General features: G+C 41.5%; 1 protein-coding gene across 1 annotated transcript in view; it reads right to left on the bottom strand.

The window, feature by feature from the left end:
• The window catches only part of LOC122554734 (doublesex- and mab-3-related transcription factor 1A-like), a 34,241-nt gene extending 8,226 nt beyond the window's left edge, over nucleotides 1-26,015 (bottom strand). Inside the window, exons 1-4 of the mRNA XM_043700112.1 lie at nucleotides 25,779-26,015; nucleotides 25,517-25,700; nucleotides 22,887-23,161; nucleotides 10,089-10,236 (exon numbers count right to left, since the gene is read on the bottom strand). Of these exons, the coding sequence (XP_043556047.1) occupies nucleotides 10,089-10,236; nucleotides 22,887-23,161; nucleotides 25,517-25,700; nucleotides 25,779-26,015 (844 nt within the window). The remainder of the gene's footprint in view (nucleotides 1-10,088; nucleotides 10,237-22,886; nucleotides 23,162-25,516; nucleotides 25,701-25,778) is intronic.
• Between the last annotated feature and the right edge of the window lie 1,325 nt (nucleotides 26,016-27,340).

Below are 27,340 nucleotides of genomic sequence, written 5' to 3'. Positions count from 1 at the left end.
AGCAGTTGACTATTAAGAAGGTTAGTAACTGGGAAATGGTTCCAGCAAGCGTGGAAGAGACCTTATGTTCAAGCAGATGATAATTGTTGAATGGCAAGTGAGGCTCAGGAAAAGACAATCAGTCTGTCAGTGTGGAACCAAAATTCTTTTTGAGCTACACTTTCTGAGAGATAGTTCTGGGCCGCTGCTAAGACAGCATGAGGATTTGAAAGCTCTCTGCTGAATGTGCTACACCAGCTTCTGGATGCCCAAAGATTAGCAAGAATAGAGGTACTGCTGCCTTTGCCTGGTTGAATTGAGAAGGTGACCCTCATCAATGTTTTAGAAAAGCAGCCAAAGAATTCACATTTATACTTGTGAAAGAGTGCATCGTGAAAGCCATTTAAATAATCTGGCCAGTTTTATTATTTTCTTTTATTTATCTCTTAACTATGTTTGTTTGGCTGTCTGTCTTTTATGTGAATGTGGCTATAAAATGTATTTTGCACTTAAAAGACAGACATTAATCAATTTACCTTGTTTAATAAGCTCTCTACTAAAATGATTGTGTGTCTAAAAAATAGTTAAGTCTTTTGTTTAGGATACAAAACCACTTTTCATCATGCATACATCAAGATAATTCACAAAACCAATTAATTATTTGCAAAGTCTGGGATTGGTTATTCAAATGTCTGGTTAAGAATCACTGGAGAGGCTATTTGGAAATATTCAGTCATTTAACTTTACTGTGTTACGAATACAGATGTCAAAAAGCTGATTTGGTTCAGCTGTCTGTCTCTGTGTCATAACAATAATCACAAGCTGTATGATGATCCAAGTTGAGGCAGTTCTCAGATGTAGAAGCAAATGGCAAACTGGCATTTTGTTACCAAAGGTAAGGAATGTTTTGAAACTGATGAGTACAGGAAGAGAATCAGACACAAATAAATGAACAGTATTCAAATGCCCATGGAAAAGCAGAACTTGAAGTAATTACAGATATTTGTCATGAACTTTCTAGCAAATGTTACATTCTACGTGACTTGAGACATTTATTATTCATTAAGTTAACTAAATCTAAATCAGTGCAATCATTTTAGATCTCTAAGTTAATGAGACATTGCATTACATGAGGGACTGAGAGGTGTGTGCAGCAGGTAGCATCGCTGTGAAACAGACAATGCAGAGTGTGCAGTAAGTCAGCATCGCTGTGAGGTGGACTGGGAGGAGTGTGCGGTGAGTTAGCATTGCTGTGAGCTGGACTGGGAGGAGTATGCAGGGATTCAGCATCGCTGTGAGGTGGAATGGGAGGAGTGAGCAGGAAGACAGCATCGCTGTGAAACAGACTATGAAGAGTGTGTGGTGAGTCAGCATCGCTGTGAGGTGGAATGGGAGGAGTGTGTGGTGAGTCAGCATTGCTGTGAGCTGGACTGGGAGGAGTGTGCAGGGAGTCAGCATCTCTGTGAGCTGGACTGGGATGAATGTGCAGTGAGTCAGCATCGCTGTGAGCTGGACTGGGACGAATGTGCAGTGAGTCAGCATCGCTGTGAGCTGGACTGGAAGGAGTTTGCAGCAAGTTGGAATTGATGTGACAAAGACTGAGCAAAATAGAGTTGGGGCATGTGCTTCTGAAACAGCACCAGACAGCAGCTTCAAATCAAGCAAGTGAGAATGCTGAACCAGCAACTTCTCAAACTATGTAGGAGAATGGGTCGGTAGCTTCTTAAAGTGATGAGATGGCCTGTGTTAGGCTGGTGACAACAGGTGATAAAAACAGGCAGGAGACAGCCACTTCAGCCTATTTCTACCTGTTAGAGCCCACGTGTGATAGCAGAGGAAAACAGTTCGGGAATTGGTCGGTACATCTTCTGTGTCTTTTGATTGACCAAATGGTTTAAATCAGAAGATCTTGTTGCAGCTGAACAGAACAGTTAGGAAATTCACTTTTAAAATAGTTAATATCCAAATCAATTAATGAAATAGATTGAAGGTGGCTGGGAAGGCAATGTATTACAGCTGTGGAATGTAGAAGCAGGTGGATTCCAGCTCAGTCCATGGTAACCATGTCTACAGCAAGTGGTGTCAGCTTGAGGAACCTTGGCTCAAAGTCAATGAGCCGCTGTGAGGTGGAATGGGAGGAGAGTGCTGAGCTGCAGACACTGTGACACACCAGGGAGAGAAAGAGTTACCTGGACAGTGAGATTAAGGAGGCATTCACACCCTGTGAATTAATTCTATCATATTGGGTCCATGGTCAGGTGTGATTGTAGGTAAGGCAGGTATGGAAATCCAGAAGTTACATTTTGGAGGAATCTCAGCCAATGTCCTTGTCCAACAGGTACAAGGCTCTTGCTCCCAGTGTGGACGAGGGCACAGACTGAAGGGAGAATGTGTGAGCTGACCACAGCACTGTAGTCCTGAGTGCAATTCAAGTAGTGGAAGAAATGTAGTAGTAATAGGGATAGCTTACTTAGGGGCATAGATATTGCTCTATGCATCAAAGGCAAAGAGTTCCAAAGATTGTGCTGTCTCTCTGGTGCCATGGTTCAGGATATCTCTGGGCTGGGGAGGAGATTGGAGTGGCGAGGCAAGTCTCCAGTTGTTATGGTCCATTATAGGTACCAAGGACATGGATAGGACAAGGAAAAGCATTCTGCTGACAGATTATTTGCAACATGGGCTTAAATTAAAAAGCAGAACGATGAAGATAATCTCTGGATTACTACCTTAACCATGTGCAAATTGGTGTTCGGTAAATAAAATTAGACAGGTAAATGCGTGACTCAAAGATTGGTGTGGGAGAAATGGGTTCCAATTAATGGGGCATTGGCACTGTGCTGTGGAAAGAGAGAGCTGTTCCATTGGGACAGGCTTCAACTGAACAATAATGGGGCCAGTGTTCTGGTGAATTGTGCAGCTAGGGTTATAGATATGGATTTAAACTTATTAGTGGGTGACATTCAATTGAAGAGAAGTTTAAGAACTGAAAAAATGAAATAAGAGAGCACTAGTGCAGGGTAAGGAAGAGGTGGACAATAATGAAGTGTGTCAGGAAGGAGTAGAAAGTATATGCAAAAGAGTGCAGCAGAAATTAGAATCAGAGATAGAGTAATACAGCATTGGCAAAAATTTAAAGCTTAAGGCTCTTTATCTGAATGCACGCACCATTTGTTGCAAGATACATGAATTGATGGCACAAATTGAAATAAGTTAAAATGATTTGGTAGCTATTCCTAAGATTGTGTTCAGTTCTGGTCACCCAGTTACAGGAAGAATATTATCAAACTGGAGAGGGTTCAGAAGAGAATTTCCAGAATGTTGTCGGGTACGGAAGGTTTGAGTTATAAAGAAAGGCTGGATAGGCTGGGACGTTTTTCACTGCAACGTAGGGTGTTCAGAGGCAACCTTATCTAAGTTTATAAAATAATGAGGTATAGGTAGAGTGAATTGTAGGTGTCTTTTCCTGAGGATGGGGGATTTCAAGGCCGGGGGCACATTTTTAAGGTGAGAGGAGAGATTTAAAAAAGACACGAGGGTCGATTTATTTTACACAGAGGGAGGTTTGGGTGTGGAATAAACTGAGGAAGTGGTGAATGTAGGTACAGTTACAACATTTAAAAGACATTTGGATAGATATATGCATAGGAAAGGTTTGGAAGGAAATGGGCCAGGAGCAGGCAGGTGGGACTAGTTTTGTTTGGGATTATGTTTTTCATGCACTGGTTGGACCAAAGGGTCTGTTTCCGTGCTCTCTGACTCTGTGTTTACAGAGTGGTTAAGACTGACAACTCAAGGGTATTTGACATTCCAGAAAACAGGCGAAAAGAAAAATTTGTTAATAAACGAGAGAGTCAGTCAGTGGTGAGCAGTGCAATAGATTGTGACATTGAATTAGTTTGGGTGGAAAGAAATAGTAAGGGAAAGAAGTCATGGTTGGAAGTTGCCTATAGGCCCCCGAAGAGATGCCTCATGGTCAACTAAAATGTAATTCAGCAACTAATGGAGGCACATAAGAAGGACACTACAATTATCATGGGTGATTTTATCTGCATACTAACTGGATAAATCAGATGAGAAGGCTAACATGGAAGACAAATGTCTGGAGTATATCAGAATTGCTTCTTTGTGCAGAATGTTGTAGAACCTACTGGGAACAGCCTTTTTTAGATCTAGAAATGTGTAACAAGCTAGGATTAATAAAACATAGAGTCATAGAGATGTACAGCATGGAAACAGACCCTTCGGTCCAACCCGTCCATGCTGACCAGATATCCCAACCCAATCTAGTCCCACCTGCCAGCACCCGGCCCATATCTCTCCAAACCCTTCCTATTCATATATCCATCCAGATGCCTCTTGAATGTTGCAATTGTACAGCCTCCACCACATCCTCTGGCAGCTCATTCCATACACGTACCACTCTCTCCGTGAAAAAGTTGCCACTTCTTACAGTTAACATCCTATAGAGGGTAGAAATTCCATATTGTAGAACTTCGAATTCAGTCTGAGGGAGAGCAACTTAGATCTCATACCAGTGACCTCAACTTAAATAAGGGCAGTTACAGAGGGATGTAGAAAGAGTTGTCTAAAGGCAGGTGGGAAAATAGACTGAGGAGAAAGTCAATGAATGAGCAGTGCTGTATATTTCAGTAGCTATTTCATCAGCATAAATGTATTCATGTCGAAAAGGACTCAATGAGAAGGATGGATCACTCATTGTTAATAAAGCTTGTCAAGGAGACTATCCAATCAAATAATATGCAAAACAGCAAAAACTAGTGGTTGACCCGAGGTTTAGGAAGCTTTTAAGAACCAGCAGCTGATGACTAAAACCTAATAAAGGAGGAGAAAATTGATGATGAAAATAAATATAAACAGCAAGCCCTTCTATATGTATATAAAAAGAGAATAGCTGAGTGTGACATCCCTGGAGGATGCAATTGAGGAATTAATAAGATTTAATGGCAGATAATTTAAACCAATATTTTGCACTGGTTTTCATAGCGGAGGACACTATAAACAGTTCAAAGATAATAGATAAGCAAGGTGCCAATGGGATGAATGATCTTGTAATAGTCTCTATCACGAGAGACAAAGTATTTGCTAAATTAAGGGACTAAGTACGTCAGGGCTTGAGGGTCTGCATCCAAGGGTTTTAAAGGAAGTGGCTGCAGAAATAGTGAAGGCATTGCTCGAAATATTCCAGAATTCACTGGAATCTCAAAGGGTTTGTTTGCATTAAGCTTATTTAAATGTCCTGCTTTATTTTCCTCAACAATAGACTCAAGCTTTCTCCCAACAACTTTGGGATGCCAGTGGATCAGAAAGCTGATAACAATGTCGCCAAACTCATGAACTGGTGCTAGGAACACTAATTAGATATTAATAACCTAGAGTTGGTTTACAAGGCATAATTTCAAAAAATTAAGATGACATAAAACACAGAAGTATTTTGAAGTGAGAAGAATAGAGATCAAGAGGACACAGAGAGGCTGCTGGAATGAGTCAACAAATGGCAGATGAAATTTAATGCACAGATCTGTGAAATGATGTACTTTGATAGGAAGGGCGACAAAATAAATGGTTCAATTCTAAAAAGAATGCAGGAGCTGAGATTTTACGTGCAAAATCATTAAAGGTGACAGGGTAGTTTGAGAAAGTGGTTCAAAAACCATGGAGTCCTGATATGATGAACCTGTATAAAACACTCATTTGACCCTAACTTGAGTTTTATGTCAAATTTTTGAAACTGCACTGGAAAAATGTGCAACTTTTAGATAGGATATAAAGAGAACTGAAGATAAAAGTACAGTGCTACAGAGAAAAGGTAGAGGAATGGGACCAGCTAAGTTGCCCTTATAGCGAGAGCTGGAATGGTCACTATATTCTATTAGCTTATAGTGGTCAATTGAGCATGATACCAAATCCTATAGTGTCTATGTAAACAAATACCCAACCATGAGGTACCTTCAGAGGTGAGGGGAAAACAGCAGGAATACAAATCTATTCTATACAGCAGAAGTAACACAATTTTATGCAATAAACTGAGATCTAACTGGCAGGAATGTAACAATAGTCAACCGAACTTACATTTGAAGAAGCTTCCTATAATCACATTGTTGATCTTTTGCTAACTCCTTGGTTTTTTTAATAATCTCATCTATGGCTGACCTTGAACTTTATACACTAGACTTTATACACTGCCTGATTTAACAAACCTTTCAAAATCCGGGCATGCTTGACAGAAACATACCATCAATACAGGCTGACATCATATTTATTTCTCACATAAATCTTGTTATGTTTTCATACTCGGGGAAATTCATTGTTTCTATAGGTCACTAGCAAACAGACTTTATACTTTATATATGATCTGCCTTTACTTTAGTCAGGTGAAAAATACAAGAATTATTACTTATCTATTGAAGCTGTTTCATTTTTGTTTAAAACAATCACTTCAAAAAGATCTATTAGACAAACTACAACCCATGATTAAATGAAAATGTGAACTTTCTATTTCTTTCATATTACCTTGTCTTTTATGCTCTGATATATATTTGATGTTGGGTAGTGTGACTTTTACTTCAGTCCAATGTACCGACTCGCATTTCCAACTCTACCATTCCTGCTGCATTGTGTGCTCCCTGTCCCTTTCCAGTATTGATGACAGAATCTTTAGTTTTCAAAATCCTAAACTCTGAACTCTCTCACTTAACCACTCAGCCTTGCAAAATCTCTCAGTTGCTTCAAAACCTACTTTTTCAATTCTGCCTTCAGTCATCTTTCCAAACACTTGTTTGCTTGATCACCGTCCATGTCATCACTTGTTTCCCTGGCAACATCACCTGCATCTCCCTTTTTGTAAAATGCTTTGGAGCATTTTTCAAAATTAGAAAGACTATTTAATCAGAGGGTGATGTCACTATGACCATGTAAAATACTCCAGCGTCTTTTCTCTACTGAAAACTGCTTCTTAAACCACTCTCCCCTGTTTCAAACAACCACACATCTAACAGTAAGTATGAGGAGTTCATGGCCTTCTTTGTTATTAAGATTACAACAGTCTGATCAGCTTTCTTCATTTCCTGCCTTCTACCAGGCCACCAATCTAACCATCCTTTACAGCTCCCTCTGCCCCAGCGCTGAATTCCATTTTTCTCTAGTTCCTCCACAAATTCCCATGCCTTTTCTCAGTTCACACTATCTTCATAAGACACATCTCCCACTCTCCTTTTTCTGACTAAATAGCTGACTGGTAACTTCCACTTTTGGACCCCATGTTAGCTGGTAATGTTCACAGTTCTCTCCAAGAACAGTCTCAATTTCCTTTAAAATTACTGCAATCACCTCTCTTCTTAAAAAGAAACCCAATCCTAATGTCCTATCTCCAACCTCTCTTCCCAAACACCTTGCTTCCATTTCGTTTGGAACAAAATATTTGAGTAATGTTTTCACCCCGCCACAGTATCGAAACAACTTTTATCAACACCCCAAATGGCATCCTATTTGATTGTGACAAAGGTAAACTACCCCTCCTCTCTCTGTTGGCCTGCCTGTAGCTTTTGATATGAATAACCATGCTGTCCTCCCCCAAATGTGTCTCCACCAAAGTCCAGCTGGATGAAACTACATTCAGCTGGCACCGTTCTTATTTATCTAACTGCAACAATTTGCAATGTCTTTTTTTCCTCCTCCTACACCATTGCCTCTTGTGTTCCACAAGGGTCTATCCAATGTCCCTCCTATTATTGTTTGTGCACCACATTAGTTTTCACAAGTATGTTAATAATACCCAGCTGTACCTCACCATAAACTCTAGTGAATCTTTATTCTGTTGGTAAATTATTAAATTGCTTATCCAGCATTCAGTACTGGATGACCAGAAATTTCCTTGATTAAATCATGGGAAGGTCAAAGCCACTGTCTTCGGTTCCCAAATTGTAAACTCAGTTCCCTAGCCAATGACTTTATCTTGCTCCCAGGCAAAAGTCTGAGACTCAACCAGATTGTTCATAAACTTGGTATCTTATTCAACTCTGTGTAAAGTTTCTGATCACATACTCATAGGACTGCCTACGTCCAGCTTTGTATCATCTCCCAGCTTCACCCCTGCCTCGGCCCATCCTCTGTTGACACTCTCACTCATTCTTTGTTAGTTCTAGACTCAACTACTCCAATAAATTCCTGGCTGATCTACCACATTCAACCCTCGGTGAATTCACTTTCTCAACATCTCCCTTGTCTTTCACTGTAAGGTACACTTTGAAATCTACCTCTGAACACTCTTTTGACTATGCATGGCTTGGTATTTCAATTTGCTTTGAAACGCTTCTGTGAAAAACTTTGGGAAGTTTTATTACATTGCAGACACTATATAAATATAAGTTGTTTTTGCTAATAGGAAAGGAATTGGTAAAGGTTGAGAATCTTCCACTATCCTATTACAGAGCAATTGTAAACCAACCCATTTATAAAGAGTTAATTTACTCTTGAAGGTTACAGTTTCCAGAGACATTATCTGAGATTTGATACCATGCTCAAGCAGCCTTAGAAATGAGCCTTGAAAGAATAATATACTGCAGGGATGAAATCACAACTGATTCTGATCTTCTCAGGAGCCAATATCTACACAGCTATGTTTTCAAGTAGAATCACTTGCTAGAGACCAGGACTGGGATCCAACCTCAGACACCAGAATCCCAGTTTCCATAAAAAGAAATTTGTATGTGTTAATCTAAGGGGCTGAAAAGATTTTCAAAAAGATTTGACCTTCAGATCATTTGAAGACACTTTCTTCACATAACTGGAATATTTCCTTCATGAGCCACTGAGTCCACGACGAGCATAATATATGCACTGAAGAGTTTGGAACTGAGATTTGAAGGCCAGGAAGATTCCAGACTTTTTTCCCTGCTGTATTAACTTATATTAAAAAGGAAAGGCTACAATTGGTCAAGGGGGGGGGGCGGGGGAGTGAAGTCACTGAGGATCGTGTTCCTCCTATCTATCCAGCAGCCAACGCTGGAAAGACTGTATGTGTTTAGTATCTGTGGTTATATTATAGTTATCTGTGACATTCTTAAACATGTATACCCTGTTCTTCCCAAAGTGAAGAATAATCACATGGTTGGAGGGATTATGAAGTACTTGACATGTACAGATACACACTCTGAGTTCACCTTGTGAAGAAGAAATTTGTTTTGTGCAGCACCACACAAGCCTTGTTTATTTCAAGGGACAGAACATTATCATTGGACATCATCTGCAGAGCATGAATGGGTATATTTGAGAAACCTGTACAGGAGGCAGCAGTGCTAACCACTGTGCCACCGTGCCGCCCACACCGCTTGTGCAGCACCACAAAGCCTTGTTTATTTCAAGGGACAGAACATTATCATTGGACATCATCTGCAGAGCATGAATGGGTATATTTGAGAAACCTGTACAGTTTGTGTAAACTATGTTGTCTGCCCCAAGGGAAATAAGAATCCATATAAGACCACTTGATCAATGCTGCACATTATCTCCCAGTGTCTTCATGAGAAGATCTTGAGGAAAACATAAGTCACTTGTTTTGTGTGTGAATGTCAGAAAAAGGTAATTCCCCCCATTTCATAGATGCCTTTACCATTTTCATTAGTTAATATAGATTGATTGAATGCTTATTGATACTCAAGTATGGAAAACAGGAAATGCATCAACATATGGACAGGGACAGTTCTTGGTTCAATTCAATGCTGAAATTAGTTCTGTTTAGATCGAGGTAGGCAGCTCTACATTCAGTTGCAGCATCGCTTGGCTGACAACAGGAAAATCAGCCAAGATTCCTGTTCACTGCCCAATTGGAAATTCCTGTGTATGGGAAGTCAGGTGACAAAGAACTGAATTTGCCTTATTTCCCTTTCTTATTGCAAATGCCCAAGAACGCCTGCAGATTTAGTTCACACCTGGATCAAGGCTACTTGGACAATGAGCATCCATGAAATCCCAGCAAACAGTCAATGCTTTAACACCTCTGGAGAAAATAAGGGTAAGAAAACTGAACAGAAATAAAAGCTAACATGCATGTATGCTTCTGAAATAGCTGTTTATATTTCCAATATTCTTACCTGCGGTTACTTCAATTTCACCAGCGGTTTCATTGGCTCTTGGTGCCATGAGTGGGGGTATGTAAGGGGGCCCTGAGAACAATCTTGAACCAAGAAATGGAGGTGGTGAATAATAAGGTGAGTGCAGTCCACAACCATTATCTCGCATCTATGAAAAATGCAAATCAGACTGTATTATTGGAAGCAGCTCCCTGTGGGAATGCCAATGAAATAAATAAGATGTAGGCTTCATTCACTAGAACTGCAAAGTTATTGCAATCACTGCTACTAAATAGAAATCTTCCTTCCTACTTCCATCTGAACTGTAAGGAGCAAAATATTTTTTCATATCTGGAATGAGTTCAAATCCAGCACGGTACTAAACTGAACATAACTTAGTACTCAATTGTCAATGTTAGTCAGGGATTGCTGATGTGAGCACAGGAAAATATTAAACTATACTGGCATGGTAAGTGGTGTCTTATTGACGTTGTAATTATTGTGCATTGTCAGGGGAACTTTTAATTTGAATCTAATTTACTTATTTATTTTATTTGAATGCTGTAGTTAACTTGACCATTTTCAATGGAGACACTAGATCTGCAAGGTGGAAATAATTCCATTTCCTACACTTGTATCCTTCAACTGATCAGTACAAAGTAAAAGCGTAGCTTATATTTGCTTTGTAAGCTTTCTGAGATACAATGTAAACTAAACAGTAGATTTCAGGTATGTCCAGAATTATATTAAAGTGGTTGATAAGAGGCATTTTGAGGTATCTTGTGAACACAAGTGACGAAAGTTGCCTGATACAATGAATCTGCAGTTTGTCAAGTCTTACTTCACAGAAGACCTATTTTTATTATTTCCTTGTGTGGTTATAGTCACTTTAGTTTGCCTTTTGTTTGTTGACCAAATGTGTGTTGTTGACTAAGCAGGAACAAAGTGCTGCTATTTTTAATTTTTTTTTTAATTTTAGGCAGAATCTTATACATGCCTGAATGATTTGGACTACATTAAGAAATATGGTGGAATTGTGTAAGAAGTCCACATGCCCCATCTCTACACCAAAAGCAACCTTTTACATCTTTTAAGCAAGTTCCAGGTGTCAAGGTGTGATTCTTGCGAGGGAGCAGTGAGTTGCCTACTCAGGGGAATTATTGCTTGTTAACAACCTATTCATGCACATCTCACCTCCATTACCATACAGCTTCCCATCCTAGAATGCACTGGGAGCAAACTAGGCACTGAGAATTCTCCACATGGAAGTCAAAGTGGGGGACCTGATGACCTCAGGTCACTACTTGCTCCAAGGGACCTCCATATTGGTCAGCATGAAAAAGTATCTTCAGACACAATCCGTGTGCACCAACCACATGCACTGCTCCTCTACAGACCCTGGCATTCAATATTTGCCATATCCTGAAAACTCTCATGCCATCTCCCCAATCCAATTGCAGGACACTTGGAAAGTACAAACCTGCAGTGCAGGACGTTGTAGCAACTAACGTTGGGAGGCTGCTGCAAAGACACTTTACATGCTCAATGACTAGACCAGGTTGCATCCCCAGGCAGATTTCTTGTTCTCTCAACATTCATTCACAGCATTCCTGCCTTGCTATGCCAATTATGCAATCACACAGCCAAGCAGCTGGTCTTGCTGTGCAGCAGTCCCCAGTCAAGGAGAGTAAGTACATCTTGCAATCTCGTACCTGCACCGTGTGCCAGCAGTTTATGTGGCAAACATACTTGCTTGCTTCGTGTCTCAAAGCTTTAGGTGAGTAATCCTCAGCGACATCCATGGAGGCACCTATAAGTCAGGGGTCCTGGCACAGAGCAACCGCTAATACCAGTCCAGTGCATGATTGGGGCCTCACTGTCATGTTGAGATAGAGTCTGGAAGCCACTCACTGGAGACTGTCCATTGTCGCCTTTTATCGTGCTGGAAATCAAAACTACAAACTTGATTGAGTTTTTTTGAAGAAGTAACAAAGGATTGATGAGAGCAGACCTGTGGACGTGATCCATATGGACTTCAGTAAGGCATTCGACAAGGTTCCCCATGGGAGAGTGGCTAGCAAGGTTAGATCTCATGGAATACAGGGAGAACTAGCCATTTGGATACAGAACTGGCTCAAAGATAGAAGACAGAGAGTGGTGGTGGAGGGTTGCATTTCAGACTGGAGGCCTGTGATCAGTGGTGTACCACAAGGATCGGTGCTGGGTCCACTGCTTTTTGTCATTTATATAAATGATTTGGATATGAACATAGGAGGTATAGTTAGTAAGTTTGCAGATGATATCAAAATTGGAGGTGTAATGGACAGCGAAGAAGGTTACCTCAGACTACAACGGGATCTTAGTCAGATGGCCAATGGGCTGAGGAGTGGCAGATGGAGTTTAATTCAGATAAATGCGAGGTGCTGCATTTTGGAAAGGCAAACCTTAGCAGGACTTATACACTTAATGGGAAGGTCCTGCAGAGTGTTGCTGAACAAAGAGACCTTGGCGTGCAGGTTCATAGCTCCTTGAAAGTGGAGTCACAGGTAGGTAGGATAGTGAAGAAGGCATTTGGTATGCTTTCCTTTTTTTGGTCAAAGCATTGAGTATAGGAGTTGGGAGGTCATGTTGCGGCTCTGCAGGCCATTGGTTAGGCCACTTTCGGAATATTGCAATTCTGGTCTCCTTCCTATTGGAAGGTTGTTGTGAAACTTGAAAGGGTTCAGAAAAGATTTAAAAGGATGTTGCTAGGGTAGGACGATTTGAACTATAGGGAGAGGCTGAATAGGCTGGGCTGTTTCCCTGGAGTGTCAGAGGCTGGGGTGATCTTATAGAGGTTTATAAAATCATGAGAGGCATGGATAGGATAAATAGAAAAAGTCTTTTCCCTGGTGTAGGGGAGTCCAGAACTAGAGAGCATAGGTTTAGCATGAGAGGGGAAAGATATAAAAGGAACCTATGGTGCCATTTTTTCACAGAGGGTGGTGCGTTTACGGTTTATAGAATGAGCTGCAAAAGGAAGTGGTGGAGGCTGGTACAATTACAGCATTTTAAAGGCATCTGGGCGGTTTAGAGGTATATGGGCCAAGTGCTAGCAAATGGGACTAGTTTACGTTGGGATTTCTGGTCAGCATGGATGAATTGGACTGAAGGGTCTGTTTCCGTGCTGTAAATCTCTATGACTCTATGACAATGAGAAAGAAAGTGGTTTGACCTGTGAGGGAGGGATTTACACAACCCACCAATGTTAGGTCTTCTGGAGGATAGTGCAAGAGATTTTGTGCATTATCAGATCTGTGGGGTCCCTAATCCATAGCGATCCTAATGCATTCGCTATCTCTGTGCTGTACACTCTCTGCCCCATGCATAACTGACCACTTCATTCACTTCATTTACAAACAGAGGCCATGGCAAGAATAAGAATGTTTGACCACCGAGGGGCAACGGTGCCAGCAGGAGCCATGACCTTGCTACAGCACGATCTCAACACTGACATCAATCCATGATGCACCCTGTATGGACATCAAGGTAAGCAACATACTGGCATTGTTACATTTAGGGATACACAAGGACTCAAATAAATGTAACATAAAATGAATAAAAAGATCCAAAGTGATCTTTTATAAACCACTGCGCTTTCACTCATGCAACCCGAATGTAATTTTTCTTTCGTTCCCTCCCATCATATTTTACCCTTGTCCCAGGTTGTGGGGGGGGGGGGGGGAGTTGCTGCCTAGTGGGGTGGCCTGTTGTCCTTGAGGTTTGGTTGAGTGACCACAGGGATTGTGTGGTGTGAATGGCCAGTCATGCTGAGGGTCTTCTTGCCAGATGCAGATGGATCCTCCTTGGCTTGAACTTCCATGGATTGGAGAGGGTCAGGCACTGGGGGGAGGTGCAAGACCCAGTCAGTGAGAGTATTAGAGCATGAGACTTGATGGGAAATTGGTGCAATAGCATAGACTGTCAATGTGAGGTACCAGAGTACAGTGTGGTACCCTGGCGGAACGCAGAAGTGTCCAGAGTCTAGATTTCTGACTAGCCTATATGTGACTCTTCCTCTTCCTCAAGTCCCTAGCTCCCTGAGGGGTAGGGGCACCTGGAGTGATTGACAGGTTCCTCATCCCCTTGTGACCATTCCCTCTATCCTGACAACCAATGGCCTGAACAATAGCGTGCATCTGTATGTGCACTCTGTGACAGTGCTGGACCTGGCTGTCCATGGAAGCTGATGGGCGATCACGTGCTTGAGGCAGTTGGGTCCCTGTTGCGAAGCTGCTCTCCTCCAGCCTCTGGGCTATGAGGGCCATTGCCTCCCATATCTCTGTCTGTTGCTCCTGTTCTTTCCTCTGCTTATGGATCAAGTCCCTGATTGCCGACACCAGAGGGCCCTCCCTTGCCTGGTCTGTGGTGTATCACCAACTGGAGTATTTCTTCCTCAGCGAGCTACAGAGCTGCCACAGTCAGATGCTCACCAGACTGTGCTCCCAAACTTTCAAAGCACGGCGTTCCCACCAAGTTGTCAGTACCTGAGCTGTTGAAGGTGCAAGGGACAACCTTGTCAATTCTTCCTGTGAGCCCTCAGCAATCAAAGAAATGATTTCTGGTGGAGCAGGCTGTTTCTCCACCAGGGGGCATAGACATCCTGCTGGTACCTGCAAGCAACAGGGGAGAGAAGGCGGAGTCCCAGTGGTTAAAGGTGGTGTGCAATGAATGACGCTGACAGTAGCATTACTGGGAGATAGTTTCAATGAAGTGAAGAACGATACTTATCCTGTTGGCAGGACATTGATGTCTCTGCATCCCTACAGGAGTGATTCTAGTCTTCTCCAGTAAGGTCCAGGATTCTTTCCTCATAATAGGTGAAAAGCCTGATTTTGTCAACCCTTCACTTGTCTTTCCGTTCTATTGTGGGCTGTCTTCTCCTGGAATGAGAGAAAAAGAGAGTGATTGAGTGAACTAAAAGTAGGTGGCAGCTGTTAGTGCTGATGGAGGTGGTCAAAGGTAACAAGGTGTTTAGCCTACCAGGTAGGCACTGCAGGGACCATGCAAGATCAACGGTCTGGAAGGTCGAAGGGGTAAACGAGAGTGAGAAAAGATGCTGAAAGTAAAAGTGAGAATGGCAATGCATGAGAATTGATGGGAGATTGGTGCAAAAGTATTGAGGTACCACAGAGAACAATGTGGTACCCTGGCAGAATGCAGACATAGAGGCATTTTTGCAATCCCTTTTGATCCTGATAATGTTACCAAATTCTCATGATTCATCATGACCTGGGATTTCACATCCTTATGTAACTGCTATCGCTTCCTGCTATATAGTTGTGTACCTCTGTTCCATTTCCATAAAAATCTTGATGTAAAACTACCAGTTCTCTCAGGTCACCAGTTTGCACTTGGAGAAGTTCTGCTCTGCAGTCACAGTCATTATAGTGTGCATCTGGATTGTTTTGTGGTCCTGGGTTCAAATCCCGCCATAGCAGATGGTGGAATTTGAATTTTTTAAAACAAAAATCTGAAATTAAGAATCTTCTGTTGACCATGAAACCATTGCTGATTGTCAGAAAAGCCCATCCAGCTCTCAAATAGCCTTCAGGGAAGAAAATCTGCCATCCTCACCTGGTCTGGCCTACATGTGACACCAGACCACAGCAATGTGGTTAACTCTCAACTGCTCTCTGAAGTGACCTAGCAAGCCATTCCATTCAAGCTAGCTAGGGACAAGCAATACATGCTGATCAGCCAGCAACGCACATGTAGAACAAGTGAATTTATACATAAAAGAAAGAACTAGAATTTCAGAGAAAATAACTTCTCCTTCATTATCTGATAATGTGCAATCTATCCCTGACTCCAATATCACTGCTAGCTTTTTTTTTCTATTGTTCTGTTATGTGCTGAGTAAAATTGGCTAAGTTAAACTTTCGCATTTGATTCACCATTCCTAAGAAGTTAAAAATCACAGAACACCAGGTTATAGTCCAATAGGTTTATTTGAAAGTACAAGCTTTCAAATGCTGCTTACTGCTTTTTAACTTAGTCCACCCCAGCCCAACAGTGGTACCTCCACGTAATTCCTAAGTAGCACAATGCTGGAGATTCGCTGGCTTGTATCTTCTTTGAACAACATGCTGCCTTGTTCTTGGATTATGTCCAAGAAAGGTAATTGTTCTCAAGAATTGGCATTTCTTATTTAGTCTAAGTCCTCTTGCAATGCTCTTAACACTTCTATGATCTTCTAGTCATCTTCCTTTCACCATGCACTAGGATATTACCCATATGGTCAATGCTCTCTATTCCCTTCCAGAATTATTGACATTGATCTTTGGAAAATCTCTGATGCAGAGGTTGAAGCAAAACTGCCCAAGTGATGTAATGAATATATAACGTGAGGGGGCCAGTGTTGGACTGGGGTGAACAAGATTGGAAGTCACATGACACCAGATTCTAGTGCACCAGGTTTATTTAAAATCAGAAGCTTTTGGAGCACTGCTCCTTCATCAGGTGAGGAAGCAGCTGTCCAAAAGCTGGTGATTTTAAATAGACCTGTTGGACTATGACCTGGTGTCATAATGAATATAGTCAGCAATCTTGACTCATAGTCTAGAGATGTGTACCAGAACCAACTGTTTGCGTCCAATTTTGCAAGAAACCTGCTTGTTGCTAATTTGGCCAACCTGTCATCAGTTGACAAAATAGGATTGATTTTTCTTTCAGCTCCTTTTAACTGAGTGATATCCACATAGAATCTTAGTTCTCTATTTGGCTTGGGAACAGTTAGTAGCCCGAGATAAAAACAATGACTGCAGATGCTGGAAACCAGATTCTGGATTAGTGGTGCTGGAAGAGTACAGCAGTTCAGGCAGCATCTGAGGAGCAGTAAAATCAATGTTTCGGGCAAAAGCCCTCTTGATGAAGGGCTTTTGCCCGAAACGTCGATATTACTGCAGTTAGTAGCCATGACCATCAATGTGACTGTTCTGTCACTGGCAGTATGATGCCACTTACAGCATGCTGTTTTAGCTTTCCCATCAAAAAATAAGGAATTTTCCTGGGAGTAGAAAGCAGATGGGCTTAGCATTTCCTTGCAGAACAATGTGATACTCATGCTTCAATTTTCCTCCCTCTGAATAGCTTTAGAAATTCTTGCCAGAATTCTCTCATGTTTTCATTCTGGAGAGCTGTATCCATACTTTCATTTAAGAAACCAAGTCAATTACAAATATTTCAGTTCAATAATGGCGTATTCTGATTCTTCCATATATAGAGTGTTTCACTAACATCTTGTACTTTGTGATTGAGTTTTATGATGCTTTGAACACACAACTGAAGATCTGTGCCTCCTGGATCTTGGAGTTTTGTTATCCGGTCTGACTCTTACAGATTTCAGCAAAGGAAAAGTCCTGCAAGAGAGAAATTCCCAGGAAAATGGAAATCAATACAACAAGGGAAACAAAATTAAGAAACTAGTGAAGAAGAATAACACTTAAGACACCATTGCAAAGTGAGGTCAAGGAGTCTGGAGCATCAACTTTAAGGCATCAACTGGAAAACTGTTAGCCAACATTGAAACAGCTGCTCCCATGTCAAATGTAAATTGTTTCAAACCCTTATACCTTCAAGTTGATGCTCCAGACTCCTTGACCTCACCTTGCAATGGTGTCTTGTTATTCTCCTTCACTAGTTTCTTAAGTTTGTTTTCCTTGTTGTATTGATTTCCATTTTCCTGGGAATTTCTCTCTTGCAGGACTTTTCCTTTGCTTCTGTGGTGATGAAGGTCCTGCTATCTTGCAGGACTTCTCAAGTAGTCTAATAGACCATATTCCCAACATCTCACGTCCCTCTGCTGGACATTCATTGTGCTACTGTTCTGCTTTGACGTATATCTTCTACAAATTAATATGGTTGATGATGTTGATTCACACTACTTTTGGCAGACTGTCAGGACAGTCGACCCATTTGACCGTGTTAGGAGAAATCAGATGTTTCATCACAGAACTGACCAGTCTTGGATCCTGGTTTCTACCCGCTTGATGAATTAGCTTGCCTGTTCAACATTAGATCCTTCTTGGATTGGACAAGGTCTGAGAATGTTTGTTTTTTTTACCTGCAACATCCTGCTAAATGGTATAAGTCCACCTCTACTCCTCCATTTTCTGAGCTCACTGTTTGTATTTTGCCCTTTTTATAACTAACTTTCTTTTAGGGCTAAAGTGGCATCAAATGTTTTAAACAATGTGCTATACTCTGTAATACCTTCTTTCAAGTTTTTTTTCTTATTGTGGCATCATCAACTATTGAACCCAAATATGTAAAAATGGGTTGATTTGGATTTGCTGATCCTTTGAGGACAAGCCTGATACAGTTCTCTAACATTGAAACTGCTGCTTCCAGAACTCCTCCTTCTGTCTTCATTGGGACTCTCCATGTTTTTAATGGCTCTTGTAATTTGGTTTTCTTTTCTTTTTGTCAAAGTGTTCTGTTTCAATGTTTAAAACTCTGGAGTGCTGCCAGTTTCTGGCTTAGTGTTAAAGTCCTCTTATGTTCTTTTTCTGCCTGTGGTCCTGTGTTCAAAGTCTTGAGCTTCTTTTGAGGTCTCCCTTGCTGCCACCATGCATTATTCAAAGCTAACATAGTTAGACACTTCTCCTTATTCCTCTGGACTGTACGTGTTTATACACACACACACTATCTCATGCTGTTGGCTCCTTATCCTTGAGTGAGGTTCTTCCTCTGCTGATGAAGAGGAAGGGGAGCCACCAGCAGAGACACATCCATGGACAGCAACTTAAACAGAGTGGGAACCACCTGTGGAGACACATCTCCACATTTCCAACTGCAAAGCATCCAATCAGAAAAAACAATCAAGATCAGACATCAGAAGGCAATAGGTGTGTGATTGGCTGGTGAGTATTTTCCATTTCATTCTTATCTAAGCTAGGAAATATCAATCAGGGTCATTATTAAAACATTAAGCAGTTATAATAACTAACAAGTAAGCAACTGCTGAATACTAACTCATTATTTTTTAATTTGTACTTTTGAGTAAGATTCAGTTCCACCAGTAAAGTGTACTCAAATTTGTAAAATGTAAATCTTCTCAACCTTGAAGTATCAGGTCACCTGGCTGGAACTTAGAACAAAGTGGTTAACATCAGTTCAGTTTCTAAGATTTAAAATAGAACATAGAACATAGAACAATACAGCACAGAACAGGCCCTACAGGAACTGGCGGTAGGGTAATAAAATTTAGAAAAAATAGAAAATAAAAAACATATCAAATCATTTAGTAGTTAATTGAAAAAATTATTCAGGATACAGTGTAAGTGATGTGTTGCGATTATGGTATGTGGGAGTTCCTTGACACCAGTGTGACTCGGAGCAAACACGTCTGCAATAAGTGTTTACAACTCAAGTGGCTTTGGTTCAGTCTATAAGCTGACGGCCAAACTGCAGACACTACAAAACATCAGGGAGGGGGAAAATTACCAAGTGGTCACTCCCTGCAAGACAAGGTTTCCTTGTTTGGCCAGGAAAAGAAGGATGTGACTGAGTGAAGCAACTTAGGGGACCCAGGGGACAGTTCTTAGCATGTTTTCAGGATAGTTTCTGGAGCCAATCAGGTTATTCTGAACCTGACACTGTGAAGTGAGATTAATAATCTCAAAAGGGAAACAATGATAACATGATTGAATTTTGCAATTAGTTTCAGGAAGAGAAGTGTGGGTCCAAGACAAGTACAATGTATTTTAAAGTTAAATCGGGGCAGTTAGGAAAGAATGAAAGCAAAACTGGCAGGCATGAACTGGCCAACAATATTAAGGAATAGATCCATGAAGATGCAGTGGCAGATAGTTAAAGGGATATTTCAAAACACACACAATCAACATACTCGAACAAGAAAGAAGCATTTCAAGGGGAGGACCCACCATTCATGGTTAACTATGACAGTTAAAGATAGTATCAAATGAAAAATCATATAAATGTGCAAAGGTTGGAGGGGTGGGGGCAAGTCTCGAAGACTGGACAGAATGCAGAAAACAGTGAAGAATGGTTAAAAGGTTAATAAAGAGAGGGGAAAAAAGCAGCACAAGAGAAAGCTAGACAGACATATGAAAATGGATAGTAATAATCTCTAGATATTTTTTAAAAATAGTTACCAAAATGTGTGGTTGGCCTATAGAAAGTGAGATTAGATAATTAATAACGAGAAATGAGATGGTGAATGAATTGTAAAGGCTCTGTAAAGGTATTTTGCACCAGTCTCACAATAGGAACACAAATAACACCCCAGAAATAGGTACAAGTCAGGAAATAGAAGTCGTTGGGTGGGGGCGCGGGGGGGGGGGGAACTAAAGAAAAATACAATCACTGGGGAAGAGATACTGAGCAAATTGCTGGAGCTACAAGTTGACTCGTTTTAATCCTGATGGATTTCATTTTTGGGAGTTAAAAATGGCTAGTAAGACAGTTGATGCGTTGATTTTAAGTTTTCAAAGTTCTCTAGATTCAATGAAGGTTTCATTAGATGGTAAATCAGCAAATTTAGCTGCTTTATTTGAAAAGGGAGGGAGAGAAAGACAGAAAGAAGGTAGCTAACTATTATTAAATATGTGGCAGGGCACTTAGAAAAGTTCAACATAATGAATTAGAATCAAAATAGTTCTGTGAAAGGGAAATCAGAATTTTTCCTAACTCTAATTATTCCTAATTTATGTTTGTATTCGTAAATTGTCTGACTGATGTCAAAGTCATGTCATCTTCATCATTTACATAGAGTCATACAGCACGGAAATTCAGTCCAACTAGTCTATGCCAAACATATTCCCAAACTAAACTAGTCCCACTTGCCTGCTCCTGGCCCATATCTCTCTAAACCTTTCCTATTCATGTGATTATCCAAATTTCTTTTAAATATTGTGATTGTACTCATCCACCACGTCCTCAGGAAGTTCTTTCCACTCGTGAACCACCCTGTGTTAAAAATTTGCCTCTCATGTCTTTTTTAAATTTCTCTCTTCTCACCTTAAAAATGTGCCCCTTGTCTTGAAATTCCCCAATGGCTAGGGAAAAGACACCTACCATTAACTCTATTTATACCCCTCATTATTTTATAAACTTCTTTAAGGTCATCTCCTATGGTCCAGTGAAGAAAGTCCCAGCCTTTCTTTATAACTCAAACATTCCACACCTGGCAACATCCCCTGGTAAATCTCTTCTACCCCTCTCTAGCTTAATAATATCCTTCCTATAACTATTATTCTATTACACTACAATAAAAAGATGTACAAATCATTTTAAAAATATCTTTTGGTCTTAGAGTAGTTTCATTTATTTTATTGAGATGTGTAAGTCCTCACTTTGAGATATCCTCAAAGATAAATAATTAAATGTAAGGGATTCACTGAAGGTATGCAGAAACAAGAAAACCTGTTTACACAAATGATTCGGATGAATCACCTGACAATCACCTGATGAGGGAGCGTCGCTCCGAAAGCTAGTGTGCTTCCAATTAAACCTGTTGGACTATATCCTGGTGTTGTGTGATTTTTAACTGTCTACACAAAAGTTGCAACAGTTGGGAGAATTGAATTCAGAATCTTTCTCTGCAGTGTCATCCACTGGCCACAACTCGCAACTACATTGTTACAACCAACTATAGTTTTAAGGATTTAATTCTACATATCTATATTAGTAGCTTCAATGTTAATTGTTGTCATAAAAGTGTGATAAATAACAGCATTAATTTGGAAAGGAAGTTTGTGCATGAACAGGATTTTTAACAATATATTGGTTGATTTTCTGTGGACTTGCACATTGGGAATCTTAAGGTGAAAAGACAAGTGACAAGATCTTTTGATCATGGAATACAGATATAATTAAATTCCCAGTTCAAAAAATTATCTTTTTTATAATCAATTGGTAGAAAGAATAAGAAAAGTGATATAAAGTCAATTTAATGTTGAAAAGGGGTTACATGTACACTTTAAAGGTAGTTGGACAGGTTGAAAAAAATTGCTTTAGTAAAGTAAATGTTTATGGAATCTTTGACTTTGTAAACATAGGTATAAAGTAAACAAGCAAGGAAAATTTCAAACTTTTAGAAATCACAGGTGAGGCCTCAGCAGGAGCATTATAGCCACCTCTGTGCAACATACTTTAGGAAGGATGTCATGGTCTGAGAAAAGGATGCAGAGGAGATTTACAAGAATATTACCGGGAACACGTGATATCTGCTACATGAACAGACTAGACAAACCTGGATTGCTGTCCTTAGAGACGTTTAAAAAGGGATTGGGTTGGGGTGTTCCAAATCTAGAAGGGCAGTGATAAAGTAAATAAAGACCAAATATTTTTGTGGCAGAAGGGCAAGTAACCGGAGGATACAACTTTACGGTAATGGGCAAACAAGTCAGAGGCAAGTTGAGTTCTTTGAATCCAGTGAGTTGTAATCAGGAGGGCAGTGTCAGAGAGAATGATAGAAGTTGATTAGAGTTTACAAACAAAACCTGGATAATGACTTGAAAATGAAAAATATGTAGGTCTGTGGAGAAAGGGATTAATTAGAATACCTCTTCCAAACAGCCAGAATAGGCTTGATTTTATCCCATTTTGTGCTGTTTCATTGTTAGATAGAAGGAAACCTGTATGTGGAGACCAAACTATTTTATTGCCTCAGAAAAGTATTGAAAAGGGATGCTCAGTATTAAATCCTGAAATGTAAATGTTCAGCCCACATTTTCCATCTTTAGAAATGTGAATAACATTCCACCATTTGGCTGAAAGTGGTATCATAAATGATCGGTGTACTTAGTGTCTTACCAACATGGGGTTTGGATGGAATGCTCCAAGGCTTCCTTGGACTGGCCTGAAGCTGCCTCTTGAGGCACACATCCCAGTTGGCATGGGAGCTCCTTTGTATCCTGCTTGGTTCATTGGAAAGCCCATGGAGAAGGGGTGATAACTGTAGACACTACTGCAATATCCTGTATACAGCTTCGGTGGCAAGATATTCCGGTAAAAGCCACCACTCATAGAATTCCTCTCTGCTTGCTCTTTACTGGTGGTGGAAACCTCCTGGTATAAAGCAGGATGATCTAAATATAGAGAAAAGTACTCTCAACAAATCAATTCAACGCTCAATCAAACTATTACAAGGCAAAGAAACTAAGCTGTATAACTAAAAGTCAGGAGGTACTACAAGCTGAATTTATTGCCTTCCCAGTTACAATGGTCCTGGGTAAGTTGGAAAATTAAATAGCATTGTCACTTCTTGAACCATCTGGGATTTCTATTGCAAGTGATGAATGAATATCAGAGAAAACGAGAAAGCTTTCCCATGAGGTTTGAACAGCCTGCTGAAACTTCCTGTCACGGATCATGTGTGAGAAATGGCCACATCAGAGGAAGGCAGTTCAGGGTGAACTCTAGCATAAAACACTTCACATTGCTCCTTAAATCCTTTCATAGCCTCCCCATTCCATATTTTTTAACCTAATGTGGCTACTCCCCCTCGCAAGAAGCTGTGCAAACATGACTCTACCCTCTTATGCTGTCCTCTTGTCTGCTCCCCATTACTGTCAGCTGTGCCTTCAGCCACTGAGGTTCCATATATGACAAATCCCACTCTAAACTCCTGTCTCATCCCTTTTAAATCATTCCTGAAAATTCATCTCTTTGATCATCTCTCCCAATAATTCCTCCATTGCCTTGATATCCGTGTTTTGTTTGATTCTAGGTGAGTGAAGTAATAAGATGTGTTTATTTCAACAATAAAACCATCTAAGTTGTTTTCAAACCTTCTATTTAGATGAGTGTGTTATGCACCAGAACAGCAGAAGTTTGGGGATGTAATTGGATTGCAGTGGAAGGAGAATAGTTGGCAATGAAACGACATCTTCACCACAAGGTGTCACAGAGCTCATGTGGTTAGTGCAGTTTGTTGGAATTTCTTTAACTCAGAAGTTAACCAATCCAGACCAAGATCTTTGATTCCTTCTCAGTATCTGTCACTGTATACTGTACCCAAAATCCAGCAGTTCATTGATTTCTACAGATAATTATTAAGCCAACAGAGCCACTCCATTTTAAAAAAAAGTAATCTTGCCTATGGATTGTTTCATAAGCAAAAGACAGGTTAGTCTGACCCCCAATCCCTTACCAGGAATACCTTTCACCTGGTTCCGACCTCTGAATCTGGCAAGCTTGGGTAGCTTCCCCTTGAGTCTGGCTCTGGGGAATTGTAGGTCACTCCTGGGATGAGACGCAGGCTAGGGGCTAAATAATGGGGAGAAAGTGAGCACTGCAGATGCTGGAGATCAGAGTCAAAAAGGGTGGTGCTGGAAAAGCACAGCCGGTCAGGCAGCATCCAAGGACACAGGAGGGTTGACGTTTCCAGCATAACCTCTTCATGAAGACCGGCTGTCCCACACTTTTTGACAGGGTAATGCCTACTTGTGTGAAACAGAGAGCACTCGGGAGGGACCGTCACCCAGTGAGGAACTAACATTTTGCTTCAAAGCTGAAATATAAAGATTGTGTCATTGTGTCTGGGTTCAGCAAAACCTTCCAAAATATACCATGCGCCTGAACAATTGCACGATTTCCAAAGTCGTTTCCTGCCACCAACTATTGTAGAAAGTTGATTATCTTTTGGACCGTTGAATTGATTTTGTGAAATGACACAAATATTGCAATTTGTTTGCTAGAACATTGCTTTTTTATCCCCCTCTCTCCAGTCTTCCCAATTTTAAGTGCCACACTCATTCCTTTTCGCGGATGAGAAGGATCGAAAACTTTGTTACAAGATAGAGGGAGTCCCACCGGCTCTGGAACAAATTGTCCAGAGACAGACGACCCCAGAACTCAAACTAACAACCTGAAACTCCCGGCCGGGGGGGGGGGGGAGCTGGGTGGAGGGGTGAATTAGACAGGCTGTTTACTGCAGGAGAAATCACCAGGACTGACTGTAATTAGCAACAATTACAAATCACCTTCCTTCTCCGGAATCGAAGGCAGTAAACGCAGCTCTGTAACGCCCGCAGGGAGGGCAAGGTGAACAATTTGTTATCCGCCAGTGTTTCAAAAGGCAAGAGGACTTCAACCCGATGCTGTCACTCCCAGGAACTTCCAACTCTCCCCAGTATCAGAGTGAAAAATCCAAACATTCAAATACTCTGTTGGATTTCTTTTTAAAAAAGTATACATTTAAAAACGCGCTTCACGCAAAACCACTGAACTTTAAAGGTGAAAACTCCCAATGCCTTTTTTTTTAGACCACTGGCCCATTCCTTTGTCAGTTGGATTTTAATGCTTTTTATAAAAGGACACATTCTGAGCAGTCCCCTTATGGGGCACAAAGTGGTATAAAAGGAGGGGGGTTTCTGCCCCCCCTCCACCCCCCACTTTGTGTTACTTGCTGCTTCCATAAAAGAACATATCCAGGTGCTTACCGAAAGAGCCAGAGGTGTGCAGCACATGGGCAAGGGGAGTGTCTTTCCGGTCGCCAGTGGCCTGTCTCCCGTCCTGGCCGAGTGAGGGGCCACGCCTGTCTGGGACAGAGCGCTCTCCCTGTGGCGGCTCTGCGCTGGGGAGCTGCCCGCTGCCTTGCTCCGGGCTAGCGCTGCTGTGGCTGGGCTGTGCCGCCAGCGCGCTCTCCTCCCCGTCCCGGTCCCGGTCCCGGGAGCGCCCTCCCTCTCTCTCCCCTTCCCCTGCCTCCTCCTCCTCCTCCTCCCGCTGCTGCTGCTTGCGGAGCGCCTTCTGCGCTGCCATGATGCGCTGCCGCTCGGCGATCAGGTAGCACTTGGGGCACTGGCACCGGCGCCAGCTGCAGGCGCCGTGCCCCTTCAGGCGCACATCGAAACCGTGGTTCCTGCAGCGGGAGCACTTCGGGGTCCGGGGAGACTTCACAGCCGGCCCGGTACCCCTCTCCCCTTTACTACTCCCAGGCATCCTTCCCCTTCTCAGCCTGAGTTGGAGACTGCAACCTCCAAGAGACAGAACCCAGGGCTGCACCTGCCCGCTGGAAAACAGTTACAAATCGTACGCATTTTATACCATTTGTAACTTTCCCCAGATAGTCCCAAAATTGATACATTCCTTAAACGCCAAAGGACACCTCCGAACTCACAGGAGATCAGAACTAATCCCGATATATGAACTCAAAAATTGACTTCAGTTTCAGAGACTTTTAGATAGCTTTAAAAAGATTTGGGAATGACTATAAAGGGCAATCCAGTTTGAAAGGTTTTCACAAGCATTTCCAGCCACCCGTGTGGAGTTTGCACATCCTGTGTCTGCGAGGGTTTCCTCCTGGTGCTCCGGTTTCCTGACGGTGATTACAAGGAGATGGTGCTTAGGAAGGACTGTTGCATCAAAGGGATAGTATGGAAGGTGGCCCAAGAATAAGCATGAGATGTTATTCTTAGCATAAACCAGCTCCAGAAATACTCAGGCCACTTCCATTTACTGTCAGGAGCCAGGATGGGCAGACGGTCATGCAGATTACAGTTGAATCATACACACTCTCTGTTGCCCTCTGGATGGTAGGGGTGGTGCAAAGTTCCTGTAGGATATTGATGTGCCCCTGATCACTGTGAGTACAATTTGGAACACTAAAGCATACAAGGCAATTATACACTAAAACTTTGTGTTAGTTGAGGCTTTTGGACAAGGGTGAGAATAGCCCTTTATAAACTTGGTAAAGACATTCATGAAGACAAGAATGTGTTCAGCCTCATTTTTACTGGGATCAAGGACTGTAAAGTCCATTGCAAGTGCTTCTAGAGATTCTGTAATGAACCAGGGACCTCATGCTGTGGTGAAGTCACTTCCTTGCTTTGGCCAAAGTACATCCCTCCAGTTGTGAAAGAAGTAATTAATCTCAGCAGCCATCCCAGGCGCTCAGGTCAGGGGAGTTACCTTTCTCATTGCTTGGAGTCATTGGCATCTATGGCAGAAATGTAAAATGAGGTTTGCACACATGGATAACCCAAAGATTCTGGAGTAGTGTTCCTTATTCCACTGGCATAATTCCATTAAAAACAGATAAGGAAATCAATATTTACATGATGCACACACATTGACCATGTGAATTATATTCAACTGAGGAATTCCCATGTCATCTGCAATTACCCTTAGCCCTCTCCCACCAAAGACACCCTTTCTCTCATTAGACTGTTCAAACTGCTCTCCCTCAATGATTCTGGAGAATTGTTCCACCACCACGATTTCCACTTGCTGCTTGAGGTCTCATTAAAACAAGGGAACAACAATTG

Source organism: Chiloscyllium plagiosum, chromosome 11 (genome assembly GCF_004010195.1).
Source record: "Chiloscyllium plagiosum isolate BGI_BamShark_2017 chromosome 11, ASM401019v2, whole genome shotgun sequence".
Classification (NCBI taxonomy): Eukaryota; Metazoa; Chordata; class Chondrichthyes; order Orectolobiformes; family Hemiscylliidae; genus Chiloscyllium; species Chiloscyllium plagiosum.
This window is presented reverse-complemented; position numbering and strand designations above follow the sequence as displayed.